This window comes from Limanda limanda, chromosome 18 (genome assembly GCF_963576545.1).
Source record: "Limanda limanda chromosome 18, fLimLim1.1, whole genome shotgun sequence".
NCBI classification, from domain to species: Eukaryota; Metazoa; Chordata; class Actinopteri; order Pleuronectiformes; family Pleuronectidae; genus Limanda; species Limanda limanda.
Window position 1 is genome coordinate 18540499 of NC_083653.1, and position 23410 is coordinate 18563908.

Sequence of the window (23410 nt, forward strand, 5' to 3'; positions counted from 1 at the left end):
GGAATACTATTATGAAGGAATCAATTTTGCAGCCAGAGTGGACAGGATGAATGATTGCTGTGATTAAAATGTTCAATGTTCTGATGGACATGTACAATAATGTAGAGTTGTCCTCAAGCACCACCACCAATGCCCGGTGCTTCGAATGGTTCACACGATGGAATTTCAGATCACAATTTTTTTTTAAATCTTTCTTAAAGGTCCAGTGTGTTGGTATGAGGAGGATCTAATTGCAGAGTTGATATAATATTCACAATTATGATTTCATTAGCGTATAAGTACCTGAAACTATCGTTACCTTCGAATGAGCCTTTTATATTAACATCAGGAGCAGATCCACCTCCACAAAATCTGTCAATATGTTTCACTTGAATGTTTTCTTGGTTTAATGTCAATCTATACTCACTACCTAGTCATTTTCAACTTTTTACACTGCTCTGGTCCACTTTAGGTGTAACATTTTAAAAAATAAAATAAAGAAAAAGATAAACAAGGTTTTTCACCGGCAGTTACTACAGTTACGATATTGGATTTATGAATTTGCTGCAGTTATATATAAATTTATAGATATACTATATATACACTAGGTGTTAAGTGTTGGTGCCTGTTAACCTGATTTTAAACTTGGTTTGACTTTTTAACTATTCCTGTGTTAAATGTGTTAGTGATAAGTATTTTTGTGTCAATCAGATTTTAACATTTGGTTTTACTTTTACTCGTCATGGGTTTATTTGTGACATATTGTCATGTGTCTAGCAAGACACCAAAATCGATTATTCCTATTCTTATTATAGCCCTAAAGTTGTCAAACTTTACATTGTATAACTACAGTGAAAAAAACTCCTAATTATGGGCCTTAATGAGCTATTTTGTTATATATAAGGATTAACGAGGCATTTCATACAGTGGGTGGAGAAGTGAAACACAGACATCAGCAGCCCCAGACCCTTTTCCACTCACTTTCCACTTGTAATTGTAGTAAACAAGTTCTGTAACCTTCACTTCAGCAGAGTTTAACTGAACCTGCTACACCTCTGCTCATGTTGCAGTGAAGATTAGACCAAAGTCTGCCTCCTCCTACAGCACCAATCAGCTCAGCACAGACTCAGCGAGTCTGAGCGGGAGGAAAAGTTCTTTCAGATTTCACAGCTGATTGCAGGAGTGAGCAAGCGTGGAGAGCAAGCGTGGAGAGCAAGCCCCCCCCCCCTCAAAAAAATGCCTTATTCCTCACTGCGTCAGGACTGCACGACACAGTGCAGTCACGACACCGCGGCCGCATCCGGGAAATTACGCATGGCCGTTCAGCTTCACTCGCCCCTGTAGTCGGGATCTCTATGAGACATACGTCGGCGCATGAGCCTCTCGTGTTTTACTGGTAGCTATTTTTCAAATGACAAACACTTTACAGTAAGACTGCGGCTGAACGCAGCATTCAGTCAGTGTTCATGAAACAGGCAACGGATGGAAATGTAATTGGAAAGGCTGTGTCAAATGAGCCAGTGAAACCCTCTCATAGGGCAATCATCAGGGGCGCACACCCTTGACACTGGGGAACACATTATAGGCCCCACTCATGATGTGACCTTTCTTTGGAAGCTAAAACCTCTTTTCCCATTAAAGTTTAATTATTATTAAAATGTCTCAGAGACAACGAGCAGGACACAAAATGGTAACTGAAATATACTTTATTCTCTGAGAGCAAAAAAACAAAAAGACGGTCAGGTGATGTTTCAACATCTGGAATTAACCAGAATACATGTAGCCCAAGAACACATGAAAGTAAAAACAAGAAACAGGATTAACTGTGGAGCTTTAAAAAGCTATTTATGTAATATTGAATTTCCTGCCCTATAAATCAAAATTGTGCAATTACACAACGGCTGCCCAGTGAGGACACTGCACTGTTCATTCATCCACTGCCAGCCGTTAATGAACGCTTGACTCATAATGGGTTTTTCATTTAGTTGCAACATAAACATGATTAACTCAAACTGTGATGCTTAACACGTCTCTCGTCCTAAATCAACACCGAAACGTAACATTTCAGTGGCAGTAAAAAAATGCCTCGGCAGCCCCGTTGTCATTTCTCGTCAAAGCGACTCAATGCTGCTCGCTGAAACTGAGGTCATACACGCGACAGTGGCGGCAAAAGTTCATTTCAATGTGTAAACATAGAAATACCAACACTGTTTGTCTTATTTTGGTGCATGTTTAGAAAAAGAAACAGCTTAAATGTAACATTTAAAACGTCAAATGTCCACCTCCACCTAATGGCATCTCAGCCTGAACTCCAAACCCTCATTCCCAAGATGCTCGTGTAACTTTCTTTCACTCCCGACGTCGTCACACTGTCTCCTTATCTAAACAAAACAGGAGACGTGCAACAGCGTTCTCGAGTGTGTCCCAGATAAAAAGCAGATGCCTGAGCTGAGAGGGAAAAAAAAAACACCCAACCACTATCTCCTCTGACGCTTGGGAAACAGAGAACTAGAAATACCACAGGAGGAATATTGTCCTGATAAATAACGTGTACGTGTGTCTGTTTTGTTTGCACTTGTCCAGATAAAAAACGTTGTCCAGCTTCAGTCCATCCCAGGTTCATACAGGTCCTTCACCATGTACGGTCCCTCCAGCTCGTAGCCCATCTTCCTGTAGTAGTTCCTTGTTCCTACGCCTGCAGAACAAACCAGGGACAGAGGACATCAGACAACTTACTGTATAAGCATCACACAAATGAGAGGAAAAACTATTTTCTTGTAGGTTATTGATAAAAATAGTCTGTCCCTTTTTTACTTAGGAGCACAAAGTCGCTGAAGCCAAACCAATACTCTAGCATGGCTTATCTCCTATCTGCATTAGTCTTTAGAGCTGCAATGACAGGACGTTAGAGGACATTATAGAGATACTGCATACATTAATAGTGCTTTTAAATTCCCATTTATTATCAAGTTCCGTTATTTGTAATTCAATGTTGATTCTAAACCCCATTGTCTATTATTAACACACACACACACACACACACACACACACACACACACACACACACACACACACACACACACACACACACACACACACACACACACACACACACACACACACACACACACACACACACACACACACACACACACACACACACACACACACACACACACACGCTGTATGTGCTGCTACTGTAGTCATTGCTCATAGCTAGACAACCTAGATAACTTTGCAATTTGTATGCGTGTGTGTGTGTGTGTGTGTGTGTGTGTGTGTGTGTGTGTGTGTGTGTGTGTGTGTGTGTGTCTTAGCCCCGCATCCCAGCTCAGCGTTCTCAAGAAAATTTTCAATTTCCAGGCGGACAATTCACAATTCATTCCAGGGGTGAAGTTACACTTGAAGGAACATATGCTATTCACGATATAATCCACTATATTCACCTTCCATCATTTAAACAGATAACTGTTAATAATGATGCAAAATGAAAATTGTTTCGTGTGTGTCTGAAATGTCCTTCTATTAAAAAATTTGTTTTGCAATTGGTCTTAATGAATCCAACTGAATTAATTATAAATTGAACCTAACTTTTGAACCTGATATGGAAATATTGTGAAGATTTTGAAAATGCATCTCAAATATTCAACACATCAAGAGAATGCATGAAGGAATTAAAAACCATAAAGCTGCTGTGTGGCATTATACTCACATATTAAAGCCATGTATGGGCTTAGTACTGCAAAAGTTTGTGTCCTGATGTCTTTGGATAAATGATTCCCTGATGTGCTGTTGTGTTTCTTACCGGAGATGACGGCCAGTTTTCCAGAGCCATGTTCATCTTTGGCAATTCTTGCTGCCTCCTCCATCAGCATCATACCGAAGCCCTACACAAGGAGGAGAAATGGCAACAGACACAGAAGAATACATTGTAAAACCAGTATTTCCACGACATCTGACCTACTGATCCATGATTTTGAGCTTAATCTCAGTGTTTAACTTTTCCAGTCCAGCACGGGGAGGGAAAGTACAACCCAGGAGACATGTCTCAGTGTTGGGAAGGAAAACAATCAGATTCACAGCTGGTGTTTGGGGGGGGATCTACTCTGTATGAGGAGTCGGCTGTGAAATGATAACCACCTGATGCTGGAACTTGCTGGGGTCTCGGCTGCTGACGGGGACGACGCTGCCGTAAACATGCAGCTCACGCACGATGGACACGCCTCCTTTCAGCTCGGGACGGAAGGACTGGGGGGAGCAGCGGCGCAGACGCAGCAGGCCAATCAGGATGTCCTGCTCAGGGTCCTCGTAGGAGAGGAAGGTCTCCCAGCTGCCGTTAGCCACGTAGTCCCTCCGCACAAGCTCCACCTTGGAACATGTTTGTGTTTATGTTAATCTTAAAGAGGAATTATGATACCTTTCGACATGGCCCATTTGTTTATAAATGCGGTTGAGTAAATTAATGTTACTTAATTTTTTAGGGGAATCTGCTTAAAAGACTATCTGCGGCAGTGGATGTAATGTAAACTTATGGGGCAACTGCGTCATTTAAACGAAAGTTCTCACCAATACAAGGCTCAATTTGTTATTCTGGGTCTTTGCTATGAGTCTGGCATTATTACAAGTGTCACACAACTAGAAGTCTCACTCGAAACCATGCAGCAGCTCGTTGTCCATCCTGTGCATGTTGCCTCTCTCTCCAAGTACATTTCATAGACTGACACATTTGCCCCATAAGGTTAAATTGTAGCCACTGCTGCTGGGATTGCAGATGCCAGCAGAGGGGATCATCTGGACCGACTCAAAAGTTTTTGTACCATTTATATACGCAACCACACTTGGAAAGAGCCATGGTTATAAATACGTGAATTCCTTTTTAAAGCAGCATACAGAAATCTGTGTGTCATTGGTCATCAGTCTTGAATGATACAACATTGTACTGGTGCTGCCCGTTACCTGGTAAGGTCTGACTTTGTGGTGGATCTCCTGAATGCCCACTTCTCGGGTTCTGACATCCCGACACTGCAAATACAGAAAAATTAAAATGGGTCAAACCAGTTTAAAAGCTCTTTAAAAGACTACGGGACTCGTACATCAGGTTGATTTCACTATAAAAGACCCAAAACTATAAAACATGCACAAATCTAGCTTTATATAATTTTTATATGATACATAAATATCTATATTTTTATATATCTATTGTAATATACGTTTAGATGTGTCAGAAAGTAAACAAGAAAAGTAGAAGCAGTCACAGTGAACCGTTAGATGAAAAGCTGCATGTTAAACTCATCTGACTTCTGAACTCTGCAGCAAGTTAACTAACATGAAATCAGGTTGAGTTACTAAAAAACTGTTAGTAAATTTGGCTGCTCTGTTCTTCAGTTCTGAAGGTGTGTTCGCTGTAGTATTAAAACAATAGTGTCAAATTAACCGAAACTGACATTTTAATGATTATGACCTTTTCAGTTACTTGGATGAGCCTCAATATTTCTACTAATTCAACATTCATCTTTACCTTCACACTTGGCATGTGAATTTTAAAGCCCTACGAAAATGTATTGTCCAATTTGTTGCAATTTGGGCTTGTACAATATTAATAAACTTAGAATAAACAGAAGACCAGCAGCAGAGTACGTGATGTCGTGGGGTTGTGTGTACTAAGTGGACCTTCAATAAACATGGGGTACAGCTCTTTGTGCAGCAGCAGTGGTGAAGCTTCAGGGTCTTTACTTGCTTCGTCTGTTATTGCAGGTCACTTTTTTTAACGATTAGTTTCTGCTCTTTCTATTGACACAGAAAATAAGTTGCATAAAGCTGAAAGCAGATGTCATTTAATTCAAGTTAATTGAAACTAGTCAAAAGTTTTAACTTTTATAGTTGCGGTTATATGTGATGTAAAATGAGCAACTTCTCTGAGTTAGTCACAAACCTGTAAGAAATGATATAATAAATAAAATAAAAATAAATATAAATAATAAAAAAAATAAAATGGTTGACTTAGAGGGGGGTGGAGACCAGAGGTGTGTGGGGTGGTATTCCAGTTTCATGGTCAATAAATGCCCTGGTTGTTTCTAATTGAAGCAAACAGGAAGCTCTTCACCCCACTTAATGGAAGTTAGTGAGGGGTCGTCTGCCTGGTGTGACTAGTTGGCGATTCGGTTAGATGAATCCTGGCCTGGTGTGCTCAACATGAATGAGCTCAACATCTACTAAAGTTGTCAATTCAATAAATGGGCAGGTTGTGATGAGGGGGGTGCTTCAGCTCCATGCTCCAAAAGCTCTAAACTATACCGGAGAGGTTTTTTAATCGGTCAATTTACCCTATAACATCAATGAATGCAAATTACTCCGACAGTCAGCATTTGTCCGTTGGCAACTTCCACCACCCGAGTACGGCTGTGACCGTTTGGATCACATCCCAGCTGGGAAAGTCTATTAGCTCCCTTGCTGAGTATAAGCTGACACCGGCTCTTTCAGTTTAATATGGGAGGCCTTTGCGTCTCACCTCAGTGCCCATGTCCTTCATCCGGGCCAGTGCCAGCTCTCTCAGGTTCCCATGCTCCACTCCGGAGCTCACCAGTGGCATGGGGATGTCCCTGGTGAGGCGTGCGAGAGCAGAGATGATGGGAGTAAAGCTTTAGAATTTGAGATTACAGAAACAGCCACAAAAATACATCTAAACCAGATCATTTATGTACAAAATATGCAGCTAATGTATCTGGTCCCTGATTAAAATTATTATTTGATCTATACTTTGGGATGGTAAGGAGGAAGCCAATTATTATACGGTGAATATAGTGTAAGGAGGTAATGTGTTGCTGTTGGACAAACAATGGACATTGTCAAATGAGACAGTTGTATCAATGTTTATGTCATCAATATTGACTAATGGAGTTTTAAACTATTGTCTCATGTGCATGTCATCAAGCCCATTTATTCTCCTACCTCTGTACCCTGTAGACTCGTGTCCAGGGCGGCACCAGCGCCAGAATTCGGGCCACGAGGTCCACGAGGGCGCTGGGCGTGTAGCTCTTGTAGCGGCCCGTCTTCCACAACTCATACAGCCCCGTGCCCCGGATCACCAGGGTCGGGTACAGCTTCAACCCATCTGGCCTGAAAGCTGGATTCTCAAAAAACTCCTTCAAAGAAACACACAGATGCATGTGGCACATTAAGCATCTACTCTATAAGGCGAAGAAAATGAAAACGTGACGGCTGAATAACACTGAACGATTCTCCAGCTCTCAAAGTCAAAGCCTCCATTACAGCTTGTTTCTCATTAGTCTCCTGAAATTGCCTGTGAATTCAACGCGCTTATGTATTTCAAAATGAATCAACAGTATCTCTTTTACCACAGGTCATCGTGTTGTCATATCACTATGTAATACACTTCATGGACTTAAACTGATTATACACTGCTATATTTGCAGTGTTAACATTCACACCTGGACATATGAGAAATGAGAAAATAAAGTAAGCAAAGAAGAAATACCCACATTTCTTTTCACTTGAATCATCCAGTTTTTTCTACACAGCAAAGAAAAGTTTCTGAACATTCAACAAAGCTGCGACAGCACTGAGGAAACATAAAAGACATCGCCTCAGCGGATAGAAAGCAGATATCACAGAGAACAGCGCAGCGGGGCTCAGTTATTCAATTGAAGGAAACAAATCTCGCTGTACAGTTCAGTGCATTGAGGGGAATCATTGGGATTTCCAGTCATTCTCTTCCCTCTGTACTGACTATCACATGATCACAACCATGAAGATCTGGAATTAAGGCCCATTCTCGAAAAACAGGCCGTGTTATCATCATTTCTCTTGTCACAGCTTTTAATCACACGAGGACCAAAAAAAAAAGAGGAGTCTGGAGACTATTTTAGAGATTTTGCACCTGCTACCATCACAGAAAATCCTGTCGGTCGGTGGAGATGAACAGGGAGCATCTGGGCACAAGAGATAAGTGAGAGAGGATATCAGGCCGGGGGGGCTGTTGTAATCGAATTTAATTATCAGGGAAGTCACAATGACGCAAGGAGGATGCAAAGTTCTCCTACTGCCCTCTGCAGCTCCAGGCTGACACAAGAAACTCAGTGGGTGGTGGTGCGGGAAAAAAAAACATACTTGCACAAGAGCTAGAAAAGGATGAACGCTTGAATGGGAGATCCCTTCTTCCTTGAACTGGCATTCAGTGGTGAAGAGCTCTGTATCGAGCAGGCCTGCATGTCATGATGATTATTAATCTACCAATTTTCATGGAGTTCTCCAAGTAAACATCCCTCCACTGAAATCTCAGCTGTTGTTTGCATCAGAGTTGCAGCATTTGCCTCCCTATATGGACACTCCAGGCACACAAAGATGTCTGGAATTTTCCTTGATGCCATCCATTCCTTTTTTCTTAATCCTTTTTAAGGGTTACCAGGCAGCTGCAGTCTTAGCGTAGGATTGGCGGCATCATTACAGCTCAAATTATTAAATACTCATCTATATTCTTGCCACAGAATTATTGATTTTCCTCTTAAAACAGCCAACATCCACATTTCTCTGAAAATGACCTAAAATGACAATGTGAAAACAATGTTAAGGTGAGGTTTGGTCTTGCTTGAGGTGATGAATCACCAGAACAGAGCTGTATAGGGAGTAACAGCTCGTCATTAATCTGTCTGACCCTCAGCTTAACTGTTCACGTTCACGTCAACGTTTTCGGTCGCCGCAGGCACCTGTTCCAGCCAAAAAAACTCTGTCCCTGCTCAGCACCTAACAGCAAGCATGTGTTGCCCATGACTGTTTGTTAGTCAGCAGGATTACACAAAAGCTACTTGGTGGACGGATGCTGTACGGGTCAAGGGAGAAGCCATTACAATGTATGTGCTGATCCGGATCAGGGGATGGATCCAGGAACATTTTTGTACATTAAGGGGACTAATACCTATGACTGTGTGAAATGTGTTGCAGCTTGATTGAATTGAAGGGGACTGTCGGCCTTGGTGAAGGAATGAGCTTTACTGAGGGACATTGTAATACTGTGTTTGTGTTAAGCAGGTGAACACAGTGGAGCATTAGCATCTGAAGTGCCAGATTATTCTCTTATTAAAGGAGGAAATACAGTAAACTATGATACAGTCTGTGTTCTCTTTAATAAATAGGAAAGGTTTGGAAGTCTTATAACTAGGATGTCAAACACTAGAGTGCCTACCTATGCCTACCGATTAGTTTGTTGAGCCAGAAACTACAGCCATTTTAATTCAGGTTTAGTCATTTTAGGCATTCTTGCTCAAAATATGTGAGAGAGGAAGAGGATAAGCACACTACAGTAGAACAATGCGAGTTTAGTACGCACAAATTTGTTGTAATAAAAGTCATATGAGTGGTAAGGGTGGTACAAGGCCACCACTTCCTTATGATAAATACATCAATTCAATTTTTTGTTAAGGAAAAAATCTTAATCTTACGAAAAACTATTCATATACGTTATATTTGACCACCGGAATAGCACGATAACCTCCACCTCCAGCCGTCCCTCCACCGAGGCAGAACAGTGCCCTTAAATTCAATCAAGCTGCACCAGATTTCAAACACTCACATATATCACTTCTCTCCATGTGCCAGATTTTTTTTTTATATCAAGAACCATGAATTACTCCCTGGGAAGTCAGTGAAAATGTCAAAGAATTAGCTATTTCACATTGTCAAAGAAATTAAAAGAATCTTGCACCAAAGTGTACAGGTTTTTTCACCAGCAAATGTCCCATCATCCTTCCACCAAGTTTTTCGGAAAACTATTAAATTGTTTTCATATAATGCTGCTGATAAACAAACAGACAGGGGTGTAAACATAACGTACTTGGTGGAGGTATTATTATCTGTAAAGATGATGTGTCCAAATGATAAACTTGGCGCACGATTTGTCGCAGGATGCAAACTAAGCAATTTGGGATTTTCCCTGAGATGCCATTTTGGATCCTGGAGTGAAGCTGTTCAAAAGCCTGCATTTTCCCCCACGTGCTAGCAGGAAACATGTCATGGAAGATTAGACATGATGAGGAGGAGCAAAGGGGAGCCACACAAAACATGCATAATCTGGTGTGATAAGATAAGAGGGCAGAAAGGCAGCCACGTAGAGAGTGTGATTGGAAGAGGACAGAGATGAGAGTGGGCAGATAGATGACGTGAGCGCAGAGATGAGAAGAAGACAGAAAGTTTAAAACTAGAGAGAAGAGAGATGGAAAAGATAAAGTCAACGATAATGGAGAGGAAAGAAACTGCGGGGGGAAAGTGACAGACAAGGAGACAGGAGAGAGAAAATACTGTTCTCCCAAAAGACAGAGGAGAAGGGAGAAAGTACGGGCAGGGAGGAGAAAAGTGACAAAAGAAATGTTTACAAGAAAGGAGAGGAGGGCTGTGAGGGCTGAGGACACATTTAATCTGCTTCCCCTCACTGTGTCGACCTGCTGCTGCCCTCCTTATTACCATCAAACACACAAATCCACCCACACTAGTGGCTCAGGAAACGCACCCCCACCCACACCCCCACAAACACCCACACAGAGAGAGGGGTAATGTAACAAATCTGCGGGAGGACACGGAGTCTTCTCCCCGACTTAAATCTCCTGTGAAAAATGAAGCACTCAGAGTTGTTGATGCTGAGGAGATTGGGGTGGATGTCCACACTGCCTTCATTGCTACACATTCCCATTTTACACACTCAGCACTGACAGCACACAAAAGGAACCGGACAACCCTCAAATAACACCCGGATCCAACGTTTTCAGGACAAAGTGCAAGACAAAAGAATCATGCATCTGGTCAGCTGAGGGACAGACGTGTGGGTTCTTCTGCTGAGTCTCAGCTCATTAAATTTCCAATCTACTCCTGCCCTCTGTGAGATCTACACCATATTGTGGTTTCATTACAGCCCAGCCAATACATATCAACCAATGTTAGCTAACTGGACATATAGTATTTCAGCACCGTCACACATGCGGCTGAAACGTGGGAAACTGCAACTGCAGATGTCATTTAAGATGTTTTTTTGATTTTAAGTTTGTCAACCATAGCACTGACATGTTTATACGTATATAAAATTGTAAAGAAATATATATATATATATATATATACACATGTATTATCTATTTTATATAATATTGCTATTTGCCTTGAAAGACCACTGCTAGTTGGTCTAGCTTTATCACAGCTGGATCTTTGCTCTTAATATTTTGTGAAATGACCCTATCCAAATTCCCCAACCAATAGAAGACCAGGTATGACAATGACCAATGATGTCATTGTGGTAGTGTTGGCTTTACTTGTTATAGAATCTCTAGGTGGTTACTGTTTTATCAGATTCTACTCATCACTCACCAGCATGGATTATGTTTTTAATCTTAATTGTGTGTTTACTTTCTTCAGATTTAATTGGTTAAGTCATATTTGACGCCTGGGAATACATCCTTATATATATACACAATATTAGTTTTTTAAGTGATTGATGATTTGATTATGCAAGCACAATGGCGAGGTCAGTGTGCTATGAGCTGAGACATTTTGAAAAAAATGCAGCTGGTGAGGCTGGAGACATCTGAGACATCAAAGTTACATTTGTGTTGTGTAAAAAATATTCAAATGTATTCCAATCACAATTAATGCTAAAAGTGAGAATATTGAGATTAGCTGATCATGATTTCTTTGGGTTTGGGTACAGAATCGGTCACATATTTATGTATGTGATCCACAGAACCTGATTGAGCAGTAACCACCATAAGGGACATTGTAAGAAGTGAAGTGAACGCCTTGGTACTAGGGCAGTGTTGATTTTGGTGGGAGGAAATCAACACTGCAGCAACAGTGTACAGAGTGCAGACGCAGAGGACTGTGCACGTGATCACTATTTAACACAGAGGGCAGGGGTCTGAGGGAAAGCGTTACAAAATGTGAGCGTGAAATGAAGAAATAATGCTGTCGGAAAAAAAAGACCACACCATTGCCTTTAAAAAAAAAAGACAGCTGTATCGATCTCCCAATCTTATTCGGCACAAACAAAATAAAGCATTTTCCTTAAAGTCAAACTCATTAAAGATGTGACTGGCTGTGTTACAAGGTAATTTAACCACAAATGAGCAGATTGAAAAAAATCTGGAGAGAGCTGGAGCCAATCCCAGTTGACACTGGGCGAGAGGCGGGGTACACCGGGTTCGTGCAACAGCGTATCGCAAGGTCAACATAAGGAGACAAGCAACCAGTCACACTTTCAGAGTCTCCACTTAACCTGAGGAAGCTGGAGCACCCAGAGAAAACCCACTCAGACCTGGGAGGGACGTGCAAACTCCACACGGAAGAACAGGAACTTTCTTGAAGCGAGGCAACAGTGCTAACCCTGCACGACTGCAATGCCCTAACATTAATAAATAATAATATTTTGGATTTGCGGGCTTCATGTGGTTCTACTCTGAAAATCCCCCAGCAGAATAAAACAGTTTTTGCATCACATGTGAGGGTTCCATCTCTCTGTGTTGTCTCCTCATGTTTAATTAGGATCTCATTACACGGGAACATTGAGCGTTTGAACTTCTTCACCTCTGTAGACGACTGAAGACTGTTCCTTTGTAATGCAACACGCAGTGAGTTACCCCCCCGCCAATGATCACACACAGTTGAATAAATTGTGACGTAAGCGAGAGAGAGAGAAAGATTTCACAGTTGCTGCTTCTGACACAGTGAGTGACACATTCTCTCACAACTTCAGATACTTACCTGCACCTATTAGTAATACAGCCTTTCCTTTCATTGTCTTCTTAATCGCTTGATTTCTGTGTCACATACATGAGCCGAGCTTCAAACGGAGTCTTCATGTACATCCCACAGTCGGTCGTGTTGGGAGGCAGCACCGTCTGATTTTGCATTTTCATATTAGAGCTGTGCTTCCAATCAGAGCTCTAAAGTGAGCCTGCTGTTGAGAAGCATCTGACAGGAGTTTCACATCACAGCTGGGACTGTGAGGCGACTGTCAACGCTACGCAAATTCTATTTTCAGACGCTACACGTAGGACTTGCTTGCTACATACCACTGCGAGACAAATAGTAATGACGCACTCTGATGCCAAGAGAAGGAGAAAACAGGTGATCACTAATGTCACAAACAATAAAACTAATGATCAGCCTGCTGCATAAAGTTACTGGTGTTATTTTTAGATTTTAAAATATCTCATATGTTACTTTACGCAACTTCGTCCACATGAAACTCAGAAACTCTCTTACAATATTTTAGTATTTTAACTGATGTCATTAAAAGTGGACTGAATTTGAGCAATGACAAATATAACAAAATATATAGAACTTTGACTTGTAAAATATATTTTAAAGAGCTGATATTGACACATGTAAGAAATGATAAACTTAGATACCAATGTCTGGAAAGGGCTCATATTGACGGATTTTTATTGATCGACTGATAGTCGGCGAGGCTCCATCATGTAGACAATTAGAATATGAAGTGACACACAGTCGTCTATAATCTAACTAATCTCATTCATAAGCCCAAACCAAACATGTCTGTGAATCTGAAAATTGTTTAAAAGTGAAATCTAATTGGCGTCCTGGTGATGTTGTGGTTTAACCACCATGTTGCCAGTTCGACTCGAGCCATTTGCACTCCCAGAGTAAATGGATGAGAAACTCCCACTCAATCATGTTCATATTGATACCTCTGTCACTTTCATCACTCTGTTCACTTCTCAATGAGAAGAACAATGAAGAAGTACAGGTTGTTTTTGTGCCTCACCAGTGACGTTCTCCAACAGCAATTCATTATGCCGTAAAAGTTATTAATCTAGCTTTGAATTGGGACAGACTGGTCACGTCGCTGTGAAGAAATCAGTCTACGAACGCATCCCAAGAAGGATGCAGCTGATGTTTCCTCTCACAGGCAACAGATTGTGTAACAGGTACACAGACTAAAGAGATAAAGTTCTCGGATGAGAGAGAACTCTACTGCATGCCAATTGCAACCACGCACATTACCGCAGCTGAAAGTATGAGGTCGGACTGTCTGTGTGGACGGTAAAAATGCGTGGTTCTGTTAAAATGAACAACTGAATAAAGGTCAGTGCTTACAATGAACTGCTCCACATCCCTCTCCATCCCCACGTTGGGCAGGTCTGGCATCATGTGGGCGACCACTTTGAAGCCGGCGTCCTTTGCCAGGTGGAAAGACTCGCACACAGCTCGCACCGTGTGGCCTCTGCAAGAACCACAATTGTCACATGAGTCATTTCAAAATAAAAAGCCTGCAGGTAAACTGCACACGCCATCAGAGCAGCTGCGGTTACATAACGTCTGCTTTCTAATCTGCATCTGTCCATTCATTCCCTCCCTCACCCACTGACCTGTTTGTGTCTCGGGCCACGTCTTCGAAGACACTCTGGACTCCTATCTCCAGCCGAGTGCAGCCGTAGCCCAGCATGTCACTGAGGTGTCGCTTCAGGCAGTAGTCCGGCCGCGTCTCAATAGTGATTCCCACACACTTGGTGTTACTGCGCTCAGAGTACCTGCAGAAGGAAACAGTCATTTCCGTTGAGTGTTATTTCTGCTCATACTATATATCTAATATCTTATAATACAGCTCCTGCTTATTATAATATGTTTTTTTTAATTAGACTATTTAGTCAGAGCCCTCACTCAGTGTTGGAGGGCGCTATGCATGCTGGGATCATTTAGCAACATCAATTCGCACGCTGCGAGTTTGCACGGCTCATTATCCAAACATTTAACACTAACCTCACATTAAAGACACACTAAAGCAATAAAGAAAACTGATGACAGCAGAAGGAAATGTTTGTCATGCAAAAAAAAATTGTTAAATGAGTCATTACTGAGTGTTTGCTTTGCATCAAAAGCAAATTAAATATTTGAATTGCTCACTCACTTATAAGTCATGACAGTGTTTGGATGTAGATGATTAAGTCTCAAAACATTTAAACAAGTTATTCTTTAATCATGGGCTAAAATCTGTTTCTCTGTCTTCCACACGGGCTGAGAATTAAAGCAGCAAAACCAAAATTCTTTATAATACCAATGGTTCAAATGACAGAGAGCAATGCGAGGTCCCTTGTAATGTTGAACCACCATTTACCAATCATCTCTGCACTTCCCCTCAGCACTGCAGAGTGTCGTTCAGCTCATAGTATTTGACTTTAACTAAGCAACAGGGTCACAACGCTACCATTGTGTTGACCAGAGCTCTGACTGAGTAGTCCCACTCACTGAACTGAAACACATATTACCCATGATCCCCAGTTTCGGGAATTCTTCATATATTTAAAGTTTCCTCACTAAATATTGAAGATGAATGTTTTTATGAGACTTTTAAGTATTTTTTATCTGATCTACAGTGCAGCATTACTCTGGAAATTGCTGGGCCTGATTGCAAGTTTCAGCTGCGACTATCAGTCACACTCACTCACTCACAGGAGGTCGTACCCGCTCACCAAAGTTACATAAAAGGTCAAAATAGTTGCAAATAGTCCACACTTGGTTTTGTTGTCTTGCTTAATCCCACTGCTTTCATTAGTCCAATTTCCAGCAGCAGGCAGCTGAAAGCTCTAAAAAATAAAACTACTGTGCATCAATAGTGACAACGTTAACTTTAACAGGCATCGCACTAACATAGAGGCTTTTAGATGCTAGAGAGCAAGAGTCAGCTGTGAAAAATAATTTATTCCCATGCTGCCAGACAAATTCACATTCAATAATGTTCAATTTCAACCTCATTTTCAGACACTTTTAAAAGAAGAAAACATTCAAAATACAAACCAAATTATTTTTGAGTACCCCAATCAATTTTACCCATGGGGCGCAATTTTATCTGTAAATCTAGCTGATATAATATATTGAACTAGTGTTCCTTTGTGATCCAGTGATGTTTTTCTCTCTCTTCACTGACAGAGAGTATGTTACTTATGTACATCCCAATGAGCACAACTCAGAATGTGAAGTGGTGATAGTCAGATGCGTTTCTGGGGCCAGACGTTTAATCCTATTTAAAACTACTCCCTCACAATAAATGTAACCGTCGTAAGATTGTTATTCACAGTATGGACATCTGGATATCTGTTTTAAGATATGCAAGGACAATGTTGGTCAGTGATGACATTTGTACCCGCCTCTCATCATTCAACCACTGGCTGTCGAGGTGGTGTCCAGCCAAAAACATGAGCTGAGTAGATAGGACAACAACGCTTCTGGTCTTATTATGAGCGACGGCATTTATCCAACGCTGGAATGGAGCAGCTCCCATATCTGGAAATCTGACCGTCACCAGGAGACAAGCGTAGCAGTCTTACACGCTTCCCTGCGCTTCCATTAGAGCAGTCACCCACCCAAAACCCCACAGGGACCGTGTCTGCCCCCCCGACCTCCTAAATTAATCTTGTCAAAAGTAAGCCCAAGATTAGCTTCATACTTTAAAAAAAACAAATAAAAGTAGCATCACCACTATCGGAGAATGAAAAGTGGCCACTTCAACGTCAGATCTCAGTCACCTAAAGCAACACAACTTAACAATCCATCTAATATCAGATTATCTTATATAGATTTATTTTGTCTTTAAGAAAGTTGCCTGTGTCATGATGGATATGTTAGTCCAAATGAATCCACATTTTGTTGGTTTTTATACACTTATATTAAAACTCACATTCCTCAAAGCAGGGCCTAGGAGGTTGAGTTGAAGCCATTTTCAACTCAAGCCTATTAAACCAAAACTAAACTCAGTCACAACTCGTTTGAAAGACTAAAGCCAGTTCTATTTGTTATTGCTGACCTGCAGTCTGAATATTTATCTGAACTACCTGAGGTTTTATCAAGTACAGCTAAAGTCAACAGAGTAGGTGATTTCCTGTGGACGTCGGCAATGATAGCCTGACCTTAAACCTCTGTAACTAATTATCAGATGAGTTTTGAACTGCAAGTAGCGTGACAGGGATTTATTAAAAACAATTTTGCCCACACAGCAGTAGGTCTGCTGATTAAAGAAGCACTAAGGCTTGAAGAGAAGCAGCCAGATGCAGGAAGAGATGAGATAGTGCTATACATCGCCTTCTTTAAATGTTATTACTTCTCAACACAGGTATTTTCAGAGCTTTGTGGAGCCTGATCCAGACTCGTTAGCAGTGGTGGTCAAATACACGTTTAGTCTGTTACTGTACTAATTAGATATAATTTGGGGTACAATATATATATATAATATCTGTACTTTCTACATGCATTGTGTTTAGAGAGGTCTTTATTCAAGAGAAGGTTCTTTCAATTTGAGAGCAGGACAGTGTGGATTTCACTATCAGACTGTAATGCTCTGACTCAAAATGTTACGCTCACACTCAAATATACACTCCTTGTACTTATCAGTGCCTTGGCTTTACTTCTATGTGACTGCTGTGTGAACGCTTACATTAACCGGGTTCATGCACTACTGCCCTGGCTTCCTGCCAGTGTGCGAGAAGGAAATCGACAACACCCTCAGAGAGGTTGAGTGTACGGCAAAAGCAAGCGTCTCAAGTTGTTTTATTACATTATGGGAACACTGGTGTTAGCAACTACAAAAAATAAATAGATAGAGCTAAAGTAACCAAAACAAGGGAGATCAACATTTTTATTGCAATCTATTGGTTTGGGGGTTTTGAGAGACAAAAATATCGGCGGAGAAGAAACAATCCAAGAGCAGAGGAGAAATCCAAGAGCAGACAAGGCTTGCCACACACACAGCACAAGTAGCTTGAGCGAGGAGAAGAGCTGAAGCTGGAGTGAAGGAAATCTAAGCTCAAGCCGGATATATTTGAGTACAAGCACAGGGTTTTGAGTGCGAGCATTTCAAAATCTGTAGGTATAATCAACAAGTTCTATGCTAAGACCACGCTCCACTAAAAGGGAATGTAAAAAACAAACAAACAAGCACTTACTTTTACTAAAGAAGAAAAGTTAATGTGGTACTTTTAAGTAAAATATTTGCGTACTTTCCACTACTCCTTTTTTAGTTTCCAACTTATTTGAGATCAAAATCACAAACAGCACAAACAGACACATCTCAATCTGTCACACGGTTCAGCCGTTATTTTCACTCCTGCTGCTCCAGTGACCATTAGCTCTCCACATGCCAGCTCATGTTCCTTTGGATTCTGTCTCTGCCAGCAATAAATGTCCATCTTTTACAGTCTGGTGGCTGATTTACACCAATTACACGAGTTTATGCTCGAGAGAGGATGATCGGATTGTATGAGATGAATCAATAAAAAGTCTATTATCTCAGGCGATTATCTCAAGGTATCTGGCTGCTGTGATCACATCAGGTGCTGGGTGAGCGTGAGGAGCGGCAGAGAAGTGAGTGTGTTTCTTAAAGACACATCACAAATATCATACAAAAACATTCACACGCACGCACGCACACACACACACGCACACACACACACACAAACAAACAAACAAACAAACAAACAAACAAACAAACAAACACTCACACCCAGGCAGAGATACGGCCTGTTCCTACCCAGACCAAGAGCCTCCTCCTTCTCAAACTCAGCAGCCGCCGCCACAATTACTGCAATCACAGTATCTTAACGAACAATGCTGATAACAGAGCAGCAGCAGATTCAGGCCCACACACACTCACACACACACACACACGCACACGCACGCACGCACAATCACACACCTTTTGCGTATTATCTGAGTTTAGGAAAGTAAATAGCCACTGCTGACAACCAGCCTCAGTCCTGTGAAAAAGCCATTATTTGCTCCAATCATCTGTATGACGTCTTCAACAAATGGCTATTTGTACTTTGACTTTGAATCTTCTCCAAGTCATCCAGAAAGTTTCACCTAATCCATACTGAGCAGACGTGTGCCCAATTCCACCGACAGCTGGTCCAACTCCATAATTGAGAAATCAATATATATGCAAGTGTGGAGGACTTATTCAAAGCTTTAACTTGCTCTTGAATTCGGAATGTGTTCATTCAACGGCCTAATATGTGCAAATGGTCATGACAGCTTCCTGAAGGATGTTTAGTGTTTAGCTGTGCTAAGTTCGATGGTGAGGGGGAGGGTAGAGTCAAGTGAGAACACACAAGTGCTAAGAAAAATTTGGCACATTGAAAATGGTTGAAAGGGTGACTACGAGGGAAGAATGTTAAGTTATGTAAAGCTTTTTTACTTTAGTAAAAATGGGTCTGGTTCATATACAGTAACTAAATTGATAAAAATTATGATTTTCCACTTGATTCACTTTTATCCTACAAAACAAGAAACTTGTGGATATCTCTCCAGGCTCAGGGAAATGATGATGAGCATTTTGTCTAGTTTCTGAAAATGTATTAACAAATATGACTGAAAGACTAATCAATAAACTTGCAGCTTAACTGAAAATTAAAATAATTGTCAGACTACAATTTGTAAAGAAAATCTTGCGTAAAAAGTCTGGAAGATGTATTTTCATTTCTAACATATACTTTTGTGATTGGGAAAAAGTAATCCATCTGAAGAGGAGGGCTTCATGGAAAGAATGTAATGGCTGCTAAAAGAATAGTGGAACAGCTCCCTCTGGTGGATATAATACTTGTTATCTACAGCAAATACAAACAGTTAATGGGGTTTATACAGATAAATATAAATATATAAATATGCCATTCAAATACTTGGTTTTAAGACTAATGGTGCCAAGACCAATGGAAGATGAACAAAACACATAGTTAGAATCGATCCCATGACTAAAAGGTATGAAATCTGCAGCTACTACGCCCACTCCTTGGGGGTCTGGGGGTTATTTTTATTTTTAACAAAATTCTCCACAGTACCTGACAGCTTCGGCCACGTTGTTGGAGGTGTGTCCCGACAGAGCATCGTGTAGGTTCCTGATGAAATAGTCTCTGTACTCTTCAGGCAAAGCCATGAAGGTGCCGCCCATCACGATGAACTCCACCTTGTCAACACTGTGTCCCAGCTGCTTCAGCTTAACATCACACAGAGAACACACAAAGTTTTGTACAACTAGGAAAATAAAATGTTTAAAACTGCCACATTTTATAGGTTGTAATTGGAGGTAGAGAAACATGCAGTGAAGCACAGTAAAATAATGCTGTTCTCTAGAAAAATGGTTATTAAGAATAATCATAAAATCTTATGAAATAGATTGGAATTATACCTTGTGCAGCAGTTGTACATAAAACTGACTTCCAACAACTATGAAGAAAATGAGTGATGTGGCAAATTAACACATCTACATAAACTGTTTCTCTAATACATAGTATGCTCTGTTGAATTAAACTAATGTGGCCATAAATTTAAATAACAGCATAAAAGGGGATAGGTCTTGGCAGGAGTTTAAAGCCCATGAGCTATCATAACTTCATACTAACACATTGCTGTCAGCCATCAGCAATGGACAACTCAATCAAACAGTTAAATTAAATGATGCAGAGCCACTGAAGAAAAATACTACATGAATGCACTGACCTGCTCCACCCGATGTCTGGTCTGGAGGTAGGGGTCATAGCGGGCTCGGATGGCTCTCATGGATGTTGGCTGTCAGGGAGAAGAACAAAAATGATCAAAGCTATGACAAATATGAACAGTTTAAAGAAAAGATCAGCGCAAAACAAAATTAGTTTGAGCATGATGGAGCTTGAGCAGTAGAACCAGCCGGTAGTAAAACAAGACTCCATTAATGAAATAGAAAAAGGCCAAAATAAAAGCTGCTGTTATAATAAATATAAGACATTGACAACAACCTATCATGAAAATAAGGTAATTAATGCAATAATAAGTCAACTTATCTTTTTCCAAAGACTGAAACCAGAATATGTGTATTGCAGCAGATTACTGTGTGAATGCAAACTAACAGAAAACCTGCCTGTTTTAGATATCAACTTACCTCATAACCAGTGTAAGACTGTGTAGAGTACTCAAAGTCTGAGTCCGGTCCACCAGGACAGTAGCTGCCAGAGAAGAGATTGATTTAAGAGCTACATTGAATCTATCAATGATGACTCTGTTAACATGTAAAAAACATTGTCTCAAATACGCAATTAAAACTGATCCTCCTGTCTCACAGTCCTAAAATTTAAATCAACATAATAATGATCTGACCATATCTGCAGTGACCATTATCCAAGTGACTCAAACATATTACAATATAATTAATACTACATAATAAAAGTAATTCTTATCTGAAACAAAACTGAGTAAGTTTAAACAACACTAAAATCCATACACGCAGATGTTGCCTGTAAAGCTGATGTGTGGACATCGGTGAGGTTTGCACATCACAGCCACAACTGCAATCTGTGAAAGAGAGAAGCATTAAATATATTATAACATCAGTACTATTCTGTAATTTAATAAATTAGGTGTCTCCTTGCTTTTATACTTTCTTGAATATAATCAGTCCTGAAATAATCATAACAGTCTTCCTGTTAATCATGTCTTTATTTAAAAATACTTAAATTTGAACACTCCATATATTAGCTCATAAGAGAACATGCACAGATCACACAATTTAAATGCTTCACCGCGTAAAATACAATCTGGTCTTGGCTTAAATTCATAAATCCTCTGAAAGAGAAATATGAAGTATACTGTGAAGTTTAATAATAGAATTGAGCCAAGCCCACTATATGTATAGGTGTATGCGTCATACTCAATAAAGCTATGATTTCATCTAATTGTCTGAACTTACTTCACTCTTGATATAACTGACAAATAATTTTAACTGGATACAATCACTCAGCGTTCAGAATGAAATCTCTAATTCCAGTACTCAGTTAAAGTCGGGAGAACGAGGGCTACATACCCCGCTGGCAGTGCGGATGGGTTTGGCCTTTAGTTTGGGCACAAGAGCACGACGGTATTGTTGTGGAACAGCAGCGATGATATCAACCAACCGGGGCTGAGATTCAAGTCCATATTTAGCTGAGGTCTTAGTCTTCACTCTGAAAACAGAATATGATTTATTATGACTTGTAGAAAAAAGGAGGATAGAGGACAGAGAAGAGCACTGAGATGAAGAGCCAAAAAACAATATATCTTATAGAATGTATAATATACACTACTATACCAAAGGCCAAATACTGATCCAAACATTAATTTTACACATGCAAAACCATGGAAGCATACAGCTTAAATACACATGTACTGCAAAATTACCAGTGGCATATATGTCAAGATATTAAACCTTTACAGAAAATAAAAGCTTTCCTATGAATAGATACAATAGAGGGCCATGAATACCTATGTAAAAGTGTCTGTATGTTTGTACATGGTAAAACTTACTTGTTGAGATTGATGTCTTTGCCCTCCTCATGGGCTTCAAGAAGCTGGTTAATGACGTCAGCGATGGTCATCATCATCAGCTCCGCTCGACTGAGGTCACCTGACAAGGACCAATGACCAATAAAGTGAGATTTAATATATTGGACATAAATATGGAAATAAAAAATCTGAGTTCATAAGATGAGATAAAGACAAGATAGTCCTCTCTTAGTGTTGCTGTGGGATTTTTACCATGTTACAGAAAAAAAGGGGATAGTGATTCATATTAAGCATAAAGCAATACATACGTACAAAATACATGATGAATGCAAGGAACTATAACATTTGAAAGGTAATATGTACAATGTAAACTGAATAAATACACTGTAATAGTAGTAACTGTACACGAGTAGCAAACAGCAAGGTTAGTTTATACTGGTCATTACCAGCAGCCCACTGTCCTTAACCAGACGTTAATAACTACATGAAATAAAGCTGTAGTGTGTTTGCTTTGCATTAGTGACCCACATTTAACGTCACAAAACTGAGTTACGTCACTGACAAGCTAGAAAACACACGCAAAGTAAAGTTACAGCTAGCATTAGCATCAAGCTACAGCCGGCTCGGGCAGTTTATAAAGACGTTCCGGGCATTTCAACCATTTTGTCACACACTCACTCTTTTTCTTTGGCTTCCCCATGTCTCCCTTTACACAAACAGTCCAATTTCAAACGAGTGTCGACCGGGCAGAGGCTCAATGTGAACTCAATAGTCGAGAGAGAGCTGTCAGGGATGGTAAACAACTCCACGCTGCGTCGGAACACGGCTTGTCGTAAGGCAACGGCTGGTGTCGTCAAGTGTCGTAAAGACCCGTCAAGACCCGCAGCTTCATTAAGTTTTCTAATAAAGATTCAACGGCACAGTTTGATGTCTGTGACACAAAGTGTGAGTAACTTTAATCAAAGTCTGTGTGTGTGTGGGTGCGCGCGCGTGTGAGGGTGTGTTTGTGTTTATGTGTGTGCGTGCGTGTGTGTGTGTGTAGGTGCGTGCGTGTGAACCTGAAGCTCAGTTAAATCTCAAATCCCTTTAGCTGCGAGTGACTGGTTGACTGGTCTCTGCGGGAAGTTTCAGGAAATGC

The 23410-nt window shown here is 40.6% G+C and overlaps 1 protein-coding gene across 1 annotated transcript; it reads right to left on the reverse strand.

Moving 5' to 3' along the window:
• Nucleotides 1–1667: 1667 nt before the first annotated feature.
• Nucleotides 1668–23392, reverse strand: elp3 (elongator acetyltransferase complex subunit 3). The gene is made up of 16 exons (XM_061091025.1): nucleotides 23331–23392; nucleotides 22951–23172; nucleotides 22294–22393; nucleotides 21815–21953; nucleotides 21236–21306; nucleotides 20897–20960; nucleotides 20479–20547; nucleotides 19821–19975; nucleotides 14364–14525; nucleotides 14092–14218; nucleotides 6928–7121; nucleotides 6488–6578; nucleotides 4936–5001; nucleotides 4120–4347; nucleotides 3785–3866; nucleotides 1668–2674 (listed from the first exon to the last, which is right to left on the reverse strand). Exons 2-16 carry the CDS (start codon nucleotides 22970–22972, stop codon nucleotides 2583–2585), a joined length of 1662 nt encoding a protein of 553 aa, XP_060947008.1. The 5' UTR covers nucleotides 22973–23172; nucleotides 23331–23392; the 3' UTR covers nucleotides 1668–2582.
• Between the last annotated feature and the right edge of the window lie 18 nt (nucleotides 23393–23410).